Source organism: Eptatretus burgeri, chromosome 4, assembly GCF_056783735.1.
Source record: "Eptatretus burgeri isolate ZD-2024b chromosome 4, Ebu_testis_v1, whole genome shotgun sequence".
Classification (NCBI taxonomy): domain Eukaryota; kingdom Metazoa; phylum Chordata; class Myxini; order Myxiniformes; family Myxinidae; genus Eptatretus; species Eptatretus burgeri.
The window spans coordinates 118,087,559-118,107,323 of NC_140964.1; the positions used below are offsets into that span (position 1 = coordinate 118,087,559).

Consider the following 19,765-nt stretch of genomic DNA (forward strand, 5'->3'; position numbering starts at 1 on the left):
TAGGGTGGAAGAGTCCTTTATTATTATCATTTAGAGTTCTATGGTAAATTCATTGCAAATGGATTTCAAGCCTTTCCACACTCAGTGGAACATGTCTGTGGATTTACCTCATTAAGATATCTCATTGTCTCCATGATGACATAAATCTGTGAGCTTAACTTTATGGTAACTTCAACAGCAGGTTAATGTCCATGTTAAAATCCGAAAAAAATTGAAGTTTACCTCCAACTACAAAATTCTCCACCCCACTTACTCGTGCTCAAGGCTTAGAAATGACCCCATGAACCATGCAATTAAATGTTGAGCATTGCCAAAAATATGTTTATAATTACGGCATACGATTGGATCAAAAAGAAACAAATTCACGAAACATAAATGGTCAACTGAACTTGTAGGTTCTCATAGTGACAACTGAACACTGAAAGCAGATTCAGGTGAAATTGAATTATGGAAAAGACAGTTACTTCAGTGGTTAATCAAAATAAATGCAAAATCTGTTTCACATATTGTATTCTCGGATTCAGAAAGCTCTTGTATGTATGCTTTCAGCTGGAGAAATAGGTTATTATAAAGCATTTACTTGTTCAGAGGAAGGTTTCCGTATTTGACTCCAGGAAGAACACAAAGCATCTCGAACAACAAGTTTGCACCGACTAAAGCTGTGTTACCTGCAAGAAAGTTACAATTCTCATGATTTATTTCAAAGCATTCAGAAAAAAGATTTAATAAGTTAGGTTGAATGGAAGATTAAATTGAAAATTCTTAAATAAGTAAACAAATTATTACAATCTATCAAAAATGACTTCTGAAACTTTGTGTTAATAAACAATCCAACTGCCATCTCCAAGTTTAATCAAAGTAAATGCATCAATAAATAATTACGTAAAGATATGTCTTGCAGAATGATATAAACAATAGCCACCAATATTTTGGTGAGAAAGATCATCATTTGAAGGAAAATATTAAACTTGCTGTTTGAAATAACATAATTATTTTATGGTTATTTAGCTAATTGTGGCTGGTCAGATAGCCGAGACAGGTAGGTATATGCATTCACCTTTGAGCTGCTGAACCTGGGTTAAATCTCAGCCCAGCCATCAACTGTCATTCTAGTATTTTGCATGCAAGGCATGATGCATCAGTGTGTCACCAATTCCATGGAAAGATGTTAAGCTGAAAGGCCCGCCTGGAGATCGTTAGTGGACATTAAAGGTCCCAGTTTATTTCAGGAAGGAGTGGCTACTTATGCCCATATCAACTTCATGTGAGTACCCGGTGTTGGACTGGCGAGCCTTCGAGAGTATGTGCCTCAAAACGTTTATTATAGACGAGAAACATCGTCAGACTACTCCACAGAGCACTGTAAAGAGTATGGGCCTCTAAATCACAATTCACTAATATTTTAGACAGCTACTTCCACCAGTATTTTTTTTGCAGAACATAAATATATCATGATTCTCTTCAAAGGTAAAGAGAATGAGTGTCAAAAATAGATTCCATTTTCTAAAATCATTTTGATTCTTTTTTTTATCAATTGGTTTATTGATTCTATTTTTGAAAAAAAATAATGATTCACTTTCGTATAATGTTCAGATATGGTAATGGTATACAATTTTTTTTTAATCCTTTGTTCGAGGTAAGGACAGGTGATGAAATATACATAATCACATACAAAAATGTCGTACCTGTGGTATCGTACGGAGGAGAAACTTCCACCAAGTCACAGCCGATAATGTTCATCCCTCGACATCCACGTATAATTTCTAATGCCTTAAAAAGAAGAAATGAAAGTGGTATTACGAGTCAAGATAAATGAAATCAAACAATTTGTGAATTCAGCCTCAGTGACATTATTACTGCAGTTATAACCACGGAGAGGGTAGTGCATTGTTTCTTGTATAATGTGGGTAAAGTATAAACTTGATACTTTACTGATGTTACCTTATGCTTTCATTCGGAGACTTTAACACATTTATTCTGCAGAATATGACCTGGCAATAACTCCATCGATATATTTTTTGCTGTTGCCGTGTTAGCCTGAACATTCTGAATTCCATTCAAACAAATAATTTATTTGGTTAAGTCAGGTTCTTCCTCAGATATGATGGATGAACCAGGGTAGAAGGAGGTGGTGTTGCCCATCTGGGAAATGAGCAGTGTTGAATTAAAAAAAAAATTTTGCCAGATGATATTATTGGAGAATTGAGATTTGTATTTACAAGCTGATCAAATTGTATGTTGGTCTAAGTTGTCCAACACAATAAATATACCTGGGGGGTTGTCAGACCGCCAATTTCAGGTGTGCCTGTACCAGGTGCAAAGGCCGGATCTAGTGCATCGATGTCAAAGCTGATGTACACGGGACCTGGTCCCATCTGTGTAGCGACTTCTTCCATCAATGGCGCAAGGCTTTTGTACCAGCAATGTTCAGCCTGTACAATACGAAATCCCTGCACATACAGCAAATATGTATTTATGAAAATGGGTTACACAAGAAGAACAGAAATGGGGGTTCACAAACACCTAAACTGCTCAGAAATTGTTCCTCCACATTACATTTGGTATTTTTTGTTCATGAGCAACATTGGGATGTTTGAAACCAGCAACAAAAACGAAAGAATATCCATATGAATAACAAGCAAAATACAGTCAACTCTGACCAATTTGAGTAGATACATTTTCAAGATCATTTGAGTTAACAAAAATTTGGGTGAGAAAGATTTTAGATTTGGGTTAGAACTTCCAAACCCACAAGCACAAAGCCTATTATTATTGTTAGGATTATTATTCTCGTTCCTCCTATTTTTATGGAACGCTTTTGAAAAACTGTTATTGCTGGCTCTGCTAATCAATGCATGTTCATAGCACACTATTGGAACTTGATCTTGGTGGCCATCTTTGACTTTTTTTTTCCTAAACATAAAACAATCATCTTCTCCAGAACAGACCAGGTGTAATGGATAGAGCAATTCATCCCGAATCTGGAAGGGTGGTTGTTCGAATCCCAGCCGAGTCATACCAAGGACTTGCTGCTTCCTTGTTTGATGCTCAGCATTTCAAAAGGATAGAGCATGGACAAACGACCATAAGTTAGAAATAATAGTGCGCAGACTATGATGGGCCTTGCCATGAAGTTGCCTTGTCTTGAATCTCCTCTTGCCTTGAAGTTGCTTATAAGGGAATACCTATTATTATAATTTAACTATGAAACTGGTCACCATGAAATTTGTCAGACAGCATAAGTACACCGAGGCCATATCGATTTGTGTGGTTGACGTTTCTAGTCTGAAAACTCTGGAAGCTGGTTACATGTTATAATGGTCGCATGAGCATGGCTGCAGTCTCTAAGATAAAATGGCCTCAAAAGTTTGACTCTCACCAAATCGGATAACATCATTGAATGTCCCATGAGTTAGGCTTTATTATAGATTGATAATGGAGGTTTTATATTTCACAATTCTATGAATATAAATCACATTGCTCCAATGTATGGATCGTCAAGGGATGCTCTACATTTTTGTTTTCCTGCTGATGACAGATTTGGGCTCCATCCTCCCACAAAACAAATGAGGCTTCATGTGAGTGGCAGATTCTTACATCTTGGAAGCCGACAGCACTGCTCGCAGTTATAGTTTTGTTTATTCATGCATAATTAATGTATTTTTAGTGAAGGTTATTACTTCTACTCGACAGCAATATAAAATGGTGTCCATTAGCTTATATTACTTTGCTGAACAATGGGCTGCACTCAGAGCTTTCAAGAACTTAAATTTTTTTTCGTTTTTTTTACAAAATAGAACAAAAAATGTTTCCCTGATAAAAATCATGCTGATAGACGCAATATAAACTATATGGCACTCGGTAGAGCGCATATCTCTACCAAGCTAAACAGTTTACGTTTTGTAGTCTACTGATAGGCTGGATCCACATCTGGACCTTAAACAAAATCTAATTGGCTTGTTCTTGTCACCTACCCAACTCATCCACCAAGTTTCATCCGAATCCGTCCACATTTTGAGATATTGTGCTCTACATCGTTTTGGCCCTATCTCCTACTGGTAAAGAATCACTTAAAAATGTTGGATCAGGATCTGGATCCGGATCTAGATCTTCACCAAAATCTAAACAATTTGTCCTTGTCACACACCCAACTTGTCCACCATGTTTTGTCCAAATCCATCCACAATATTTTTAAGTTATCCTGCTCACACACAAACAGTCTTACAAACAGGGGTGAAAACATAACCTCCATCCAACTTCTGTGACAAAGGTAATGAATATCAAGTCAGTGGGATGATGCTGATGGGCATAATGGAATGGAGACATTCCAGAGGATGGCGATGGATAAACATCTCTGTGGGAGATGGCTAAGATGGAATAGAAGCCCACTTCACATCTCAGTCAACAGACAGAAAATATTGAATGCTCTTTTCACGCAATATAATTTGTGTATTTTATTTATTAGCTGGAAGTGTTTTAAGGAAGGTAGCTGCATGCAATATCTCCATGTTGTTCGCTTTTTAAATGGCAATTAAACCCCCATTGCCAAAATTGGAGCAGTGAAGAATTCTGCGTCAAGATGGTAAAAGTGATTCTTCAACATGTGTTAAGATTGTACTTTATGCACTCAGTGGAATTGAAATGCACATAGGCAAATGTCGCATCTACATTACATCCTCAAATCCTTGTTTCTACTTCATCGAAATTTAGATGGACTCAACGATCGTGCTATCTTTCTTTTTGAAAAAGTCTAGGAAGAAAGGGCAGGCATCAGGGAATAATTATATCAAGAATACAGAACTGCAACTCAAAATTCTCATTCCTCCTCCACACCTGTCTTTCTTCTGTGTCATTAAACTTAGCAATAGGTTTCATTTAACCTTTCAAATAAAAATATTGTCACGTGGATGGCCCCAACTAAAAACGTCATGTTTAACCACATTTAGGAGTGAAACGACACTGAAATGCTTAATTATAAGGATTACACCAACTGGTCTACAATTTGCAAGAGGCGGGATTATGTCACCTCCTACTCGAAATGCATTATAAAATTGCAGGATATCAATAAAAAAATATCCTGTCAATAAACAAGATAATTAACAATTTAGTCTTTCAGGGATACCAATTAACTCAAATGAGAGCATGGGAAAATGGTGGTAATTTGATGCATACACATACAGCCTTTAGCAATAACTAATGATTCCATAGGCATTAGGAAAGAGGACACAGAATCATGCACAAAGACACTATTAATAAACACAATACTTATTTACAAGATGAGGGAGTGCCAGGCAAGGTAAGATGAAGGGACCCCTGACAGGATAATTAATATGAAGTCACCCATTGCACAACACAAAGCTCCATTTCATTCTCACTCTGGCAACGAAATGGTCTTGATGCCATGGCATCAGCTCTGATACTATTGATGCCACCTGTGATGGGACCCCCCCCCTCCCCTCTCAGGGAGGACCCAGCCACTGCTGCAACAACTTGCAACAATGACCAGGACATGGTAATAAGGAGAAACCCCACGATTGGCCGGAGCAGCGGGCTGTGTCCTGTTTGGGCAAACAGCAGGAGATCGCTATCTTAGTGGCCATGCCATATCACATGAGGGGCAAGAACAGTTAGGAGATGGCAAGGGGAGACTCGTTGAGGACGATAAGTATGGCATTCTAACTCTTTCGCCAGGGCTTATTGGATTTGTTGTGCCTTTGTATGCACAATTGTTCTGCCATGAGGTTTTTTTTTTACATCCCAAAAGTGATTCATGTTTTATGTTTCTACTTTGCAAAAGCTTCACCTATCGGTTTGGCTCAGTCCTGCCATTTTCTGAAAGCACTTGGTACCTTGGTCTTGGTGTGTGTGTGTGTGTGTGTGTGTGTGTGTGTGTGTGTGTGTGTGTGTGTGTGTGTGTGTGTGTGTGTGTGTGTGTGTGTGTGTGTGTGTGTGTGTGTGCGTGCGTCTGTACATGAGCCGTTGATGAGCCGTTTCATGATTAACCTGATGGCTAAAACATCAGGTCTCAGGATAAGATCTCAGGCATACTCTAGAAACTCATGTACGGTGAAACATGGTCATTGTGGAAATGAGCTTCTGGAAGCTATTGCAATGTCCAGGTTAAGCTCATTCCTTTGTTTTCATCATTTCTGTCTGCCTGTGCAATTGTATGACTTTGTCTTGTATCATTTGTATCTAATCATTCCGGCTTTGTCAAAAATCATCATAAACAACCATAAACAACACAGTGGGTTATAATCAGCTAAGCATTCATGCTAAGCCATGGCTCTCTTAGGCGGGCTCACTCTAAATTCCTCTTGGACGGTCTGAGGTATTGGACCACTGTGCCATGATCTATGCCTGGTATGAGGGGGTGAATGGTGGGAGAAGGGTGAGTGGGGAGAGTTGAGGGAGAAAGGTGAGGGAGAATTTTTTGAGAAAGGTGAGAGGAAGGTTTGGAGGGAGAATAGTTTGATGGTTGCTTTGAGAGGGAGGGGTGAGAGGGGTGAGTTGGCACTGAAGTTGGAACAAAGAATTGTTGATGGAAAGCGAACACTCATAGCAAAGTGGGGTTTTTGAATTTTTTTTTCGGTCAGAAATGCGATTAAAGATAGTTCTTGATGGATGCAATGAAGGCGAATTCACGGAATGGAGAGAAGAAACGCTGTAACACATGGATTGTTTAGGCAAGGTATGAAGGAAATGTCGAATTGAGAGAAGTCTGTTGAAATAGGAGAAGAGTAGTGAATTATGATACAGTTATGAGTACCACACGTGTGAAAGAGGAAGATGAAGCATTATAAGAGATTATTATTATTAGTAGTATTATTATTGTTGTTTGAGAGAGTTTTCATCAGATTAGGAAATGTAAAGGTTGTAGAAAAAATTGTGAGGTGAATGTTGAATTTTGATCGGTAAATGCAGAGGGTGGAAACAGATCACATTGTTCCAGGAGAAGCCTGTGGTTACGGAAAGTGTATCGTCAAAAGTGGATATATTTATTTATTTTAAATAAGGATTGCGTAACATTCGGAAAAGGGAAGGTTGAAGTAAAATTGTGGAGGTGTGTGGTGAATTTGGAACTGTAAACGCAGAGTGAAGCTGCTGGGTCGATGAAAAATATCATGAAGAGGGTGGAGGGAGACACATGGTTACAGGAGGTGTACGGATCAAAAGGATATAAGGAAAATTATTAATTTTTGATGGATTTTTGAAGATTAGGCAAGATTCGTGAATGGAAGGTTGTAGGAAAAAATGGTGAAGTTAATGGAGAGAGTGGGTCAGCTCAAATAGAATTAAGATAGTGTGCCGGCAGAAGGAAGAGGAAGAAGAATAAGAAGGATAGGGATTCGTGGATATGCAAGGAGGAAGGTTGTTGTTTTTTTTCATTATATTTAAGACAAGAAACAGAGTGTTTAGTTGGGAGGGATGGGGGCATTGAGAAAGTGGGGAAGATAGGAATTGAAGGTAATTAGGCCATGTGCCAGAACCGGTAATTTTTGGCCACTGGTACCATCGGAGAGGAATAATGCTTATCATAATTTTTCACAGCGTATAGATCTCAAGTCAGAAACGATGTGATAGCATTACATTGGTGGTTGTCTTTTGTGTGTTCTTAGCCGTTTAGTAACCCCATCCCAAAATAAACTTTTCTGAATTCGGTGTAAGACAGAAGACATTCTATTTAAAACTAATGGTTCTCTCTTATTATGGGCTATATCTTCTTGAAAATTGTTCATGTTATTGAATATCTAGTTTAGCTCATGTTATTTGCTTTTCAAAACAGTTGTTAAAACTAGCCTAGCATTTAGTGTTTGCAATTACAGGCACTGATAGTCCAGTGCTGATACATTGCAGAACATATGATTTTGTTTTCATAAAAAGTGGTACGGAAGTTTTTTGCCCATACCCTTATTCATGGATACCATGGTTAAATAAGTGAATTTGAAGAAAATTTAATCATAAACTAAAATAACAAAATATATTTTAAGTTAGATGTACATTATAAATGTTATTGTCATTATTGTTACCCTACCACAAAAAATGAAAAATACCCAAACTCAAGGAAAATTTGTTACCTTCAGTTTTTCTTGCATGCAGGCTATAAATACATTGATAAAAACATCCTAAATTATTTGAAGGTTCATGATTTTATGTATGATTTCAATGACCAAGTCCTGTTGGCTGAGAATAGAAGACAGAGAAGGAAGAAGGAAGGAGTTGAACAGTTGGTGGTGCACTGGATGGATTGGAGAGTCAGCCAGCACCTGAGGCGGTCCTTGATTTATTGGCCTACAATTGTAAAAGGAAGTATTCATTACCAAAATGTGTGTGTTTGTCAAACTGACTGAAATGCACTGATATGTGCATACTGCCAGACTGTGAGAACCAAGCATCCATCTTTGAGTCAGACGATGGGGAAAGTTTAGATGAGGATATTGAAAAACTGGATAATGATTATGATTTTTAAGTTCATCTCGAACATTTGCTAAACAACCATGTAATTATATTGTTCCAGAAATTTTATTTACTTTCCACAGTGAATGATAGACATACTTTTCTAAAGGTGGTATGATTTATCACATAGGAAATAGACTGATATATGTGTCACCAATGACATACCTTTCAACCTCAGCATGTTTAGCACTTTTTGTTGAGAAGCAAATAATCCAAGCAAAATGAGACAAATTTCAATGTTAATGTTTGACCGAAAAAAAATGTTGTTAAGTTGAGGTAGGATGTCGTACCTTGTACTGGCCATTTTGCACAAAAGCTTATTTAAGGGTAGGCATATAAACAGGGTGATAACACACAAAAAGCTCCCACCTATGCAATGCTATCACATATTTTCTAACTTTAGGGTTATATACCTTGCCAAAAATCACTATGAAAATTATTCCCCCCAGATAGACCGACCAACCCTACTGGCTCATGGACTAAATAGGGAGAGAATACAAATAAAAACGATTATACACCGAGAGGGGAAGGATGGGTAGGCTTAAAGGAACCCGTTAAGACAAGGTCGACGAAAATTCACAAAATATCACGATTTTTGAAACAAAACCGAACTAGGAGCACACACTAAGCATGTAGGTGAGAAAATAAAGTGTGAAATGGCACAAAAATCGACCAGAAACTTAACTTTGAGAAAGTCAGGAGAGACCCATGAGAGAACCTGCCGATGCGCCAAACCCAGAACCGGAGACAAGTGAGATTGTTTGTCAAAGAAGCAGAAATAAGTGAGACAAACAACTGGAGATAAGTGAGACAAACAACTGGAGATAAGTGAGACAAACAACCGGAGATTGTTTGTCCGTCTATATCTATTTTCTCCCTTGGCCCTACTGTTGGCATTTTCTCCTTCTTTCTGCTGTTTGTTTTGTTATATCGTGTCCTGATGTGTTCTGTGTTCTTGCTTTTCCACGAGTCTTGCCTCCGTATATACAATATCTTGCAGTTCACTGTACATGTTTCTTTTTAATGTTACACATCAATAAAGGCATGGGCCTTGGCATTAACGATGGTGATAAATAATGCAATGTAAAGTCTTTGTAGGTTTTAAATATATTAACAAGTGAGGGGGGCATTTGCTTCTGCTGTGCGGTAAAGCATAAAAGTCCTCGAGCAATTGCGGTAAGTATTACAATATGTGTGACCGTTTCCCATGTACCTCCTTTTGTTCTGTTTCATTTATCCTCAAGGTAGTAAAGAAAGTCTCCACTCAAATGAATGCTGGTACTCAAAGGTTCAGGTGACATCAAGATAGATGTTCCTTGCAGGAAGAAGACAGAATGAATCGACTGACAAACAGAGCGCTGAAGCAGGACATGTAGACTGACAGCTTTTGGTGCCTTCTCCACATGTGACATGTCCGTGTATTCCCAATTATTTCCCTGTTCCCTTACAGAAAAGAGAGGCTTGGTGATGGAGCAGGGAAAGCCTTACTGCATTTCCTTTACTGGTGTGGCTTTTGATTCACTCCACAGACCTTTTCACACACTACAACACAGTGGCAACCTGTCCAGCATTTGTTCTTAGCCATGGAATAGTTCATCATGATGAATGTCCCAATCCTCAATTAAGAGTATATGGGCCTCCATCACCATCACCATGGGTATCTGTATAACCCACCACACCAAACACTCGAATGTTTGTACTGTCCTTTTGCTTTCCTTCAATCAGTACGCTAACTTTTTATAGTGTTTTATCAAGTTTCTCCAAGACCTGAGGATGAAAATCACCTTCATTAATCTTGCATTGTGCTGTTTAATGTCACCATTAATCCTAAAGTTAAACAAATGAAATGTGGAGTCAAGGAACAGAAGGAAATGGAGGTGGGTTTTATTTTATGTTAGATATACAGTTAAAGCAACAGCTCCAACAAAAGGGTTTATTCTAGTTTGTATTATAATTTCTGGTGGTCATCATCCACGTAGCTCACTTCAAAATGGTTCATCTGAATTTAGTGGAAAATCAAAATGGAGAGAGTTCACTGCAGATACAAAACCAGCAAAATATCTAAATCATAATCAAAAAAAAATAGTGTCAGCGAAGTGTAAGAATATCAAAATAGTAAAAATGAAGTTCAATCAAAACTCAATAAATATTAAATGTAAGATTGCTCTAAATATTATTATTACTATAATTATTATTATTATTATTATTATTACTATTGTTATTATCGCTTTGCCTGTTTGATGCTCCAGTCGTAGTTATGAGAATTCGCCAAGCTTCCCCGAAGGCCAATCTGCAGCACACGTTTACAATCGAGCAGTTTCTCATCAACGCAGCGCCGAAATGGTGAACCATGATACACTTTCTCTCCAGCAACAGAGTCAGAAGTGTCATCATGTGCATCCACATGCACCAATCCAACTGGTCCGTACCTACCTCGCAAAAGTAGGAAAATCTGAATGAGATAGAGTATTTACATTAACAATATCAAATCAGTACTCTCCCCTTTCAATCAGTCAAATGCCATCTCTCTAACTGGCTTACCATATACTTATCATCAATTTTTGGTTCAGTTCCTGTCTTGTTGGCACATCTGACACAATGACACAGGATGCTTTGGATCACAAATCCTGGTGTTGGCTTTGTGGTTAGGTTGGCTGGCTTAGGAGCTTATGGTCCTCAGTTTGAGCCCCTCGTTTTATTTCGTTGAATTAACACCAGGTGGGGTTGACTCAACCTGTCATCCTTCCAAGGTGGGTGAAATGAGTTCCAGTGTACTGGTAATAGGAGCAATGCATCAGCAGCACAGCTGTTTCCTCAGCCAATGATGCTACCTGCAGCCTTGTGTTTCATATGAAGGAGGAGGAGGAGGAGGAGGGGGAGGAGGAGGAAGAGGCTTGAATCACAGGCAAGAGGAATGATTGCTCTCCTTGTATATTTCTTGTGTTTTTGAACAGTGTGGCACCCAAATTCTCTTTCAAAAAAAAAAAAATACCACCATCGCCATTGATGTCACATTTTCTATCTGAAAGACAACATTGAGGACTTCTGAGGGTCGTTCTTCTCCATTCCTTTCTGCTTTTGCCAAATAGTCCTCCAAAAAAGTTGTATTTCATCCCAAATGTGTTATTGTGAGTAATGCATTTCTGAGGGAAAACTAGATATTCCTTCAAACTTTCTTCCACTTGGACTGATCTTCAATTCCAGGTTCAAGGAAAGTTTTTCTTACTTCCTCTTCGCTGGACACAGTTGACCTTTTCCATTATCAGTCTATTATTGAAACGTTTTATGGAATTATTGGACTCACCTACTATCTTCAGAGACATTTTGTGGTATGGATACATTTCAAAATGTATTTATTGGGAAGGTTATTACCTCTGCCACTGAAGGTAAAGGAGGTTATGTTTTCACCCCTCTCGGTCTGTTTGTTTGTGAACAAAATATCTCAAAAAGTTGTAGACGGATTTGGACAAGATTTGGTGGAGATCTTGGGTATGTGACAAGGACGAAATGATTACTGCACATTTTGGTGATGATACTTTATTCTGTTTTGTCAAATGTCGCTCCATGAGTGATAACCTCCTTTTCCTTTGGTGGAGGACGTAATGTTTTCACCCCTCTTTGTCTGTTTGTTTGTCTGTCTGTCTGTGTGAGTGCAGGATATCTCAAAATTTTATGGATGGATTCAGACGAAAATTGGTGGAAACGTTGGGTGTGTGACAAGAAGAATTGATTCAATTTTGGTGAAGATCCGGATCCGATAATTTTTTTAAGTGAATCTTCACCATTGAAAGATTGGGCGAAACTAATATATAACACGATATCTCAAAAAGTTGTGGACGGATTCAAATGAAATTTGGTGGACAGGTTGGGTGTGTGACCACAACAAATTAATTCGATTTTGGTAAAGATCCGAATCCGGATCTAGATTCGAGGGTTATTTAATTTTTTAAGTGATTCTATTTCATTGAGAGATAGGGCCAAAAACGATATGTAGCATGATATATAAAAAAATGTATTGAGCCCGGTATGTTCTCGTCGATAAGGCAAGGCATGGCGGAGGTATGTGCTCCACTGAGTACCCTTCTAGTTAAATTCCTGCTTCTATTGGGGGGAGGGGGGAATCCTGCTTTGAACATAATTAATCACACAATGTTGATTATTTTATTCTGGTTAACAAAAGTAATCTTACTTTACTTCGAAAAACTCTGTCACAAAGGAAAAATAGATGCCTTTTAAAACACTGCATTGTACACCAATGATATTTCATTTGCAGGATAAAAGAATGATATACAATATAAACATAGGTGCTTTGATAACTATAATGGAAATCAAAAGAGTGCATACCTCTGCTCGGCTGAACAGTTTAGGTTTTTATTTTTTTTTAATTTTTTTTTGTATACCTTGTCGAGACAAGCAAGGGGGGCATGAGACAAGAGGGGAGGGAGTGGGAAGTAAAAACACAGTGGGGAACAGAGACATTAGGAGATCTGTGGAAGGGAGAGGGATGGGGCGGGGAACATGGGGAATAGAAGATGGACATTGCAGGGACTTTCAGGAAGGAAAGCAGGGAATTTGAAGGAGGTGGGCTTGGGTTGATTATCGGGGGTAGAAAAGATCGAGGATTTGGATGGGGGATGATAAGAGGTGGTAGGTGAACAGCTGTTTTGAAGCCCTGGAGGGAAGAATTGGATTGAATAGAGTGAGGGAGTTTATTCCAAAAGCGGGGAAAAAAGAGGAATGAAAGAGTGAAGGTGAGCAGTGATTCGTGATTTCGGTAGTTTTACCAGAAGGGGGTTGTTGATGGACCTTGAGCGCCCTGCGGAAATGTGGTGGGGACAAATTGCAGAGAGAGCGGGGGGGGGGAGGCTGGAGAGGAGACGGTAGAAGACAGAAAGACCACCGACCAGCCTGCGGTGAGAGAATGAGAGGCCCAAAGACTCAGCCTCATTGCGGGAGATGCCAATGATCCGAAATGCCTTGGTTTCTACAGCGTGAAGCCGAGTAAGGTGGGAGGCAGGAGCACCAGCCCAGAGGGGAGAGCAGTACTCCATCAGGCTGTGGACGTAAGCTTTGTTAGTGGTCAAGAGCTCAGGAGGGCCGAGGAAGGACTTTGCACAATAGAGGATTCCCATTTGGCGACCACCTTTGGAGGCGAGGTTTGAAATGTGGCTTTCCCAGGAAAGGTCATGGCAGATAGTGAGACCCAGAAATTTGAAAGAAAGGACTTCTTCCAGAGGATTGTTGAGAAAGTGGATGGGGGGGGGGTTCTAAACGGTCCTTTCAGAGAGACAGTGAGAGTGTGAGATTTGTCCGGATTGAAAGACATGTTCCACGTGTTGGACCAGTTTGTGATTTTACCCAAATCTACAGAGAGTGAAGAAGCTGCTGCTTGCCGGTCTGAGGGATGACCGATGGTACGGCAGAGGGTGGAGTCATCAGCAAAGAGATATAGAGGATTTTCCAGAGAGTCGGAGAGATCATTGATGAAATCAGTATTGCACTAATAGGCCGGATCCACATCTGGACCTAAACCAAAATCTCAAATGCTATCCCGCTTTTGGCCCTGTCACTCAATGGTGAAGAATTGTTTTTAAAATATTATCGGATCAGGATCTTCACGAAAATGTTTTCATTTTGTCATTGACACACACCAAACTTGTCAACCAAATTTTGTCTGAATCCATCCATACCTATTTGAGATCTCCTGCTCATAGACAGACAGGTGGTGAAAAATCAAACCTCCACCTAACTTCAGTGGAGGAGGTAAATATAGTTTGCCATGCTGCATAATATTGCTAAATCATCATGTCTCAGGATAAGATCTCAGGCTTACTCTAAAAACCCACATGTGGAGAAACATGGTCATTCTGGAAATGAACTTGTGAAAGTTATTGAAATGTATAGGTTAAGCTCATTCCTTTGTTTTCATCATTTCTATCTGCCTGTGCAATTGTTTGACTAATCCTTCCTACTTTGTCCAAAATCATCATAAACATACTATGTCTTAACAATAAAATTGGCAAATTTTCTCATTCTTTCACATTCTATTCTTCCTCTTTGTGTTGTTCATTGTATGTTTGCTTTTCCTCGATTATATGTGTCAAACAACCATCTTAGAAATACAAAAAAATTACAGCATACTTTTTTGCAATGGCTTGAAGTATCGGGTATGTAATCGTGTGATCCCCTCCTTTATGAAGGTATATTGGGGGGGGTGGGGTGGGGAAGAAGGAAACAAAGATAATTAGACCTGAAAGAAAATGATGTACAAGATACTGTCAATCCAGGAAAACTTTGTGAGATTTAAGTCAAACATTATTCATGCCACGCAGAGTAGCAAAGTTCATCATGAATGACAAATATCTCTCAATATACTTAATTATATAATAGATCTTCCAATTTGAAAGCATGAATTAATTTAATAATTCTTTCATACTGTCATTTTTACAAGAGATAAAAAAAATTTTGCTGAGTCTTTTCATGCATTAAATGGGTAAAAGAGTAAATAAAAGAAAAAAAAAAAACTTGACGCTAACCCATGGTCAGAGGCCGACAACCGCTTGATAATATGTTGTGGTAGAATTCCCGGATGATGCGGATATTGTCTTTAAGGTTGTACAAGTTGACTGCGACATCCCCAATGTCTGCCACAGCCAATGATTCAAATGGTGCAGCTCGGGTATAGCTGTTATAATGTCGTATTAACACTGACTCGTTGCGGATTTGCCTCGGACCAAACCTGTGAAGGCAAAAGCTTGAGTGAGAAACAGATCTGAGCATGTAGCTGGTATCCTAGGCCTTAAATCTTATGCTGTGTTGATATGTCCATTGGCCTTCAAATTAATGCAAAAAAGCATCCGTTTATTGTGATGTTCTTGTCATGCATGTGATTTCTCAACACAGTCCATTGACAATATCCAAATGGGAAATGTGAACCTTAACCCCTTGAACCCTTGCGGCCATTTTACCAGCCGCTATTCAAATCTCCATATACCTGAGCGGCCGGATTTTTCTCCAGGGAGCCCAGAGTGGCAGAACCAAAAGTCCAACGAGCTCAGGATCCAAAAAGTTAACAACAATGGGCTTTCAAAATAGTTGTCGTAGAACCTGATGCAACAGCTTTCACAATCTCTCACAAGCAGATAAGTTGATGTGATAATGCACAAACGTCACATTTCTAACATTATTATGGAGAAATAATAAACTAATCATGGTGGGCTCGCTCATTCATGCGCACGCACACACACACACACACACACACACACACACACACACACACACACACACACACACACACACACACACACACCAAAGACACTAAACCAAATGCTTTAAGAAAATGGTGGGACTGAGCCAGTCTGACAGGTGAAGGTTTGGCAAAATAGAAGCAGAAAGTATGAGTCACCTCCTTTTGGGATGTAAGAAACACTCATGGCAGAACAACTGTGCATACAAAGGCACAACAAGGTATGTAGAGTAATCCACTTGTACATCAGCAAAAAAATTCAATATAACAGTTCCAGAAAACTCATACAAACATGAACCAAATTAATCATTGAAAACAAGGACGAAACACTCACGTACAATCGAATGTCGGGAGTTATCCTTGACAAGATGGTGTAGTTTATGAATCAGTCCATGTTTTGAGCAACTTGAATGAAGGAAAAACTCACCAGAAATCGTTTTAGATGACGTTTTTAGGGTACCACTCACGTTGCTTCACAAAATGTAATTGGGGAATCAAAACAGTCCATTAATTACATACTATTGAAATGTACCCATTCGACTTTACACCCTTACAACCATTGGACCCGTTCTGGACCCACGTGAGTATGTCTATTAATTACGTACTGTTTGAATGTGACTTGGACCGTGATTACTCTATTAATGACATGTTATTGAACCGTGCCCACATCTATTCTGTTACATACTATAGGAACGTAACTTTTATACACCACAGAGTACAGACCCTTTTAGACACCTTACCCTCCTTTAGATCATTTACATTCTTTTAAACTTTAGAGCATTTAGACCATTAAGACTCCTTTGACCCTATAGGCCCTTGAAAGACCCTTTAGACCCCTTACATCCTTGAGAACCCTCAGACCATTTTCAGACCATTCGATGCTTTAAAAAAAAAGCCTTCAAGGATCCTTTAGACCCATTAGACCACTTAGATCCCTCAGATCCTTAACATCCTTCGATCATTTAGACCCTTTAAATATCCCTTAGTCCCATTAAAAACACCTTTGACCCTGAAGACCCGTTCGACCGTTTAAAGACTCATTTGACCTTTATACTATTTAGACCCATAAGACATCTTTAATCTTTATACCCATTTATACCATTTGAAAACCCTTTTGACCCCTTAGACCTTTACACCCTTTAGACCCCTTCCTACCAATTTAGACCATTTAGAGATGTATAGACCTTCAACTGTTTTGACACTTCTCAGCTCCATCGACCTTTGATGACCCTTTTGAAACCTTAAGACCCTTTGGACACTTTAAAACTCATTTTGCTCTTTCACCCTTAGACTCCATTTAGACCCTTAAGGACCCTTAAGACACTTTAGACCCCTTAGACCTGTTAGGCCCTTTTTAGACCTTTGAATACCCCTTTTAAACTTTCTAAGACACTTCAGACAATTTAGACCATGTTTGACTCCTTAGAAAATCGAAAAAGAATCCTCCAAAAATTGTTTAGATGACCTTTTTCATGCACCATTCGCATCGCATCACAAGTTGCAATGACAAATCAAAACTGATATCCCAAAGCAAAAAAGGACGTTGGAAAGTGAAACTGAAACTACTGATCTACCGATTAGAGAATGGGAAACTAAAACGAAATGCTGTGAGGAATACCGAATGGAAATTGCCAAAAACAAAACTATTGGGGGAGCATAGAGAGAGGGAGTGGGTTGGGGCTGAAGAAGCAATATGTTGAGGGATAGGTGCTTGGATGTGGTCGGTTGGCATGGAAAGAACTGCAGTAATCTTCAATCAGGCAGGAGGCCTAAAAAGTGCCTAAATCCGTTTCCTAGTTGAGCTTCTATAATGTCAGCCTCGCTCCCAAGTACAATTTCAGAGGTAAAACAAGCATGGATTGGAATTCTTAGCTGGTGAAATGGAACAAGGTTGACAAGGCTACCGGTTCCACCTTCTACAATATCTGCACACTGTATATTTACTCTGAATTCCCGTTTCCACCAAAACACATTCAAAAAATTGCTTATTTGAGGTGAGACGTTCACAAACCCATCGGAGATGGGTACCCTGCTCATCTATTGATATTTTGCTTTATATTTTTCTTGATTTTTTTGCAATTGTTGTGGCTGTATTAATTGCAGTTTCAGTTTTGTGTGTGTCTGTATGTGCGCGTGGGCCACCGAGGTGGAAGATAGGTGATTGTCTTGTAGTTTTTTGTCTCAGGATTTGTGTTTATCATGTCTTGTACAATAAATTATTTCTTTATATTTGAATGAACGGCTTCCCTTGTGTTGCTACCATTTTGTCGTGCAAATAATTGGGTTAATTTGGATGTGTGGAGGGTTAAATTTATTGTTGTCATGCCGAATAACTGCTGTATAAATAGCCCCTCCCCCACCGCTACAAGGACAATCGGACAGCGATAACCACTTGGTGCCAGATTCTAAGAAAAAGTGATAGTTTGACTATCCTTGAAACTTTGGCAGCTGCAGCAAGGATGACAACTACAACTGCTCGGGTGTTGTTGGGTCCTGACAGGAGGTTGTCGTCCATATGATTATTTATGTTGATCAATACTTTTTGGTATTTTAAAAAACATTTCACAGGACATACTATAACTATAGATTGTGTTATATCTGTTCACATAAATATATGTTGCATGCATTACATCACCGCATCAAAAATATTTACATGTGAATGTGAAAGTACTGAAATAATTTTGCATTTACATTTTGTATTTTATAGATTCAATTACTTTTATAGGTGCAACTAATTTGGGTCAGGCCTGTCATTGAACTGCCACTGGTGACATGTAACGCAGTGCTACCTGCGGCATCGCTGGGTTGTGTATGACTACACCGACTCCCTCTTCCCGCACACCACCACCCTAGCTCCCTCACTGGAGTAAGGAAGGTGACTGTGACACCTCGCAGGATGAAAAGCATGCAGTACCTGCTAAAGGCCAGACGAGCCATCCAGTAAGGAGATGGTGTCTCCTTAAAAAAATAAAAAAATTAAAAAACACCCACGTGGTTCAACTGGAAGGGCATCCGATGATTAAAAAAAAAACTCCAATAAACATGAATCTTCGATCCAGTGGAAAATCCGTGACTAATAGGGTGTTCCACATAAGCAATGCATGACGGTGACCCTGGCTGTTGTGAGAAATGGGCAAAGTGTACTGCAGAACCGATGGATGTGGCTAAATTGGCAAGTGGATAAAAATGAGACAATGAGCATGACAATGGGAACATAGAATGTTCGCACAATAACAGGAAAGGGGAAAGAGTTGGTGAATACCATGACAAGAAGAAGGGTTGACATCATGTGTGTACAGGAGATTAAAAAAAAAAGACTGGGAAGAGTACCAAATGATTAGGGGAAGGCTACAAATTATATTATTGCAAAGAAGAGGGTAAGAAAATGGAGTTGGAGTCATACTGAAGGAGGAGTGGATAGAGAGAATAGTGGAAGTAAAGAGAATCAGGGACAACTTAACAAGTTAGTGCTTGTTAAGTTGGTGAACCAGAAAGGAATTGTTAAGTTGGTGACCGAGAAAGGAACGGCGAAGGTAAATTCAGCATACGTGCCACAAACGGTGTTCAGACCAGGAGAAATGTAATGAGCAGTTATAAGATCTAATCAGAGAGGTACCAGCAGGAGAGAATAATGTAATTGTTGTATTGGTACAGATACTGAGGTGTGGTGGAATCCCGGTGGTGCAAAAGGGCACACATTCCATTTCTGCCCACAGAGCTATGCAAATACAATGCATTAACCAGTGTAGTCTGGTGGACCATGTTCCAAAAATATGACCCTGTGTATAGTTTTTGCCAAAAGTGATTTTTTTTGTGTGTGTGAATGTTATCTCTGGTAGTGAGTAAATAGAAAATGGTAGTGAATAGCAAATCTGTGAATCATGGGGTCTGACAGTATACAAAATATGTAGTCCATATCTTGGATTTCTTTTGATTTATTGAAATAAACATTATTTGAATAAATGTCATTCGTTTTTCACACGATGACCGTCAATTATGCCGCTGAAAGCAATAAGAACACTGAATCTATTTCAATACTCATTTTTCTCTTATGTGCAAACC

The 19,765-nt window shown here is 39.1% G+C and overlaps 1 protein-coding gene across 1 annotated transcript in view; it reads right to left on the reverse strand.

The window, feature by feature from the left end:
• Positions 1-19,765, reverse strand: part of AGMAT (agmatinase (putative)) — a 31,367-nt gene continuing 11,602 nt past the window's right edge. The window contains exons 2-7 of the mRNA XM_085879839.1: positions 14,994-15,196; positions 14,599-14,647; positions 10,691-10,886; positions 2,271-2,450; positions 1,686-1,770; positions 1-668 (exon numbers count right to left, since the gene is read on the reverse strand). Coding sequence (XP_085735965.1) covers positions 577-668; positions 1,686-1,770; positions 2,271-2,450; positions 10,691-10,886; positions 14,599-14,647; positions 14,994-15,196 — 805 coding nt within the window. The 3' untranslated portion in view covers positions 1-576. The remainder of the gene's footprint in view (positions 669-1,685; positions 1,771-2,270; positions 2,451-10,690; positions 10,887-14,598; positions 14,648-14,993; positions 15,197-19,765) is intronic.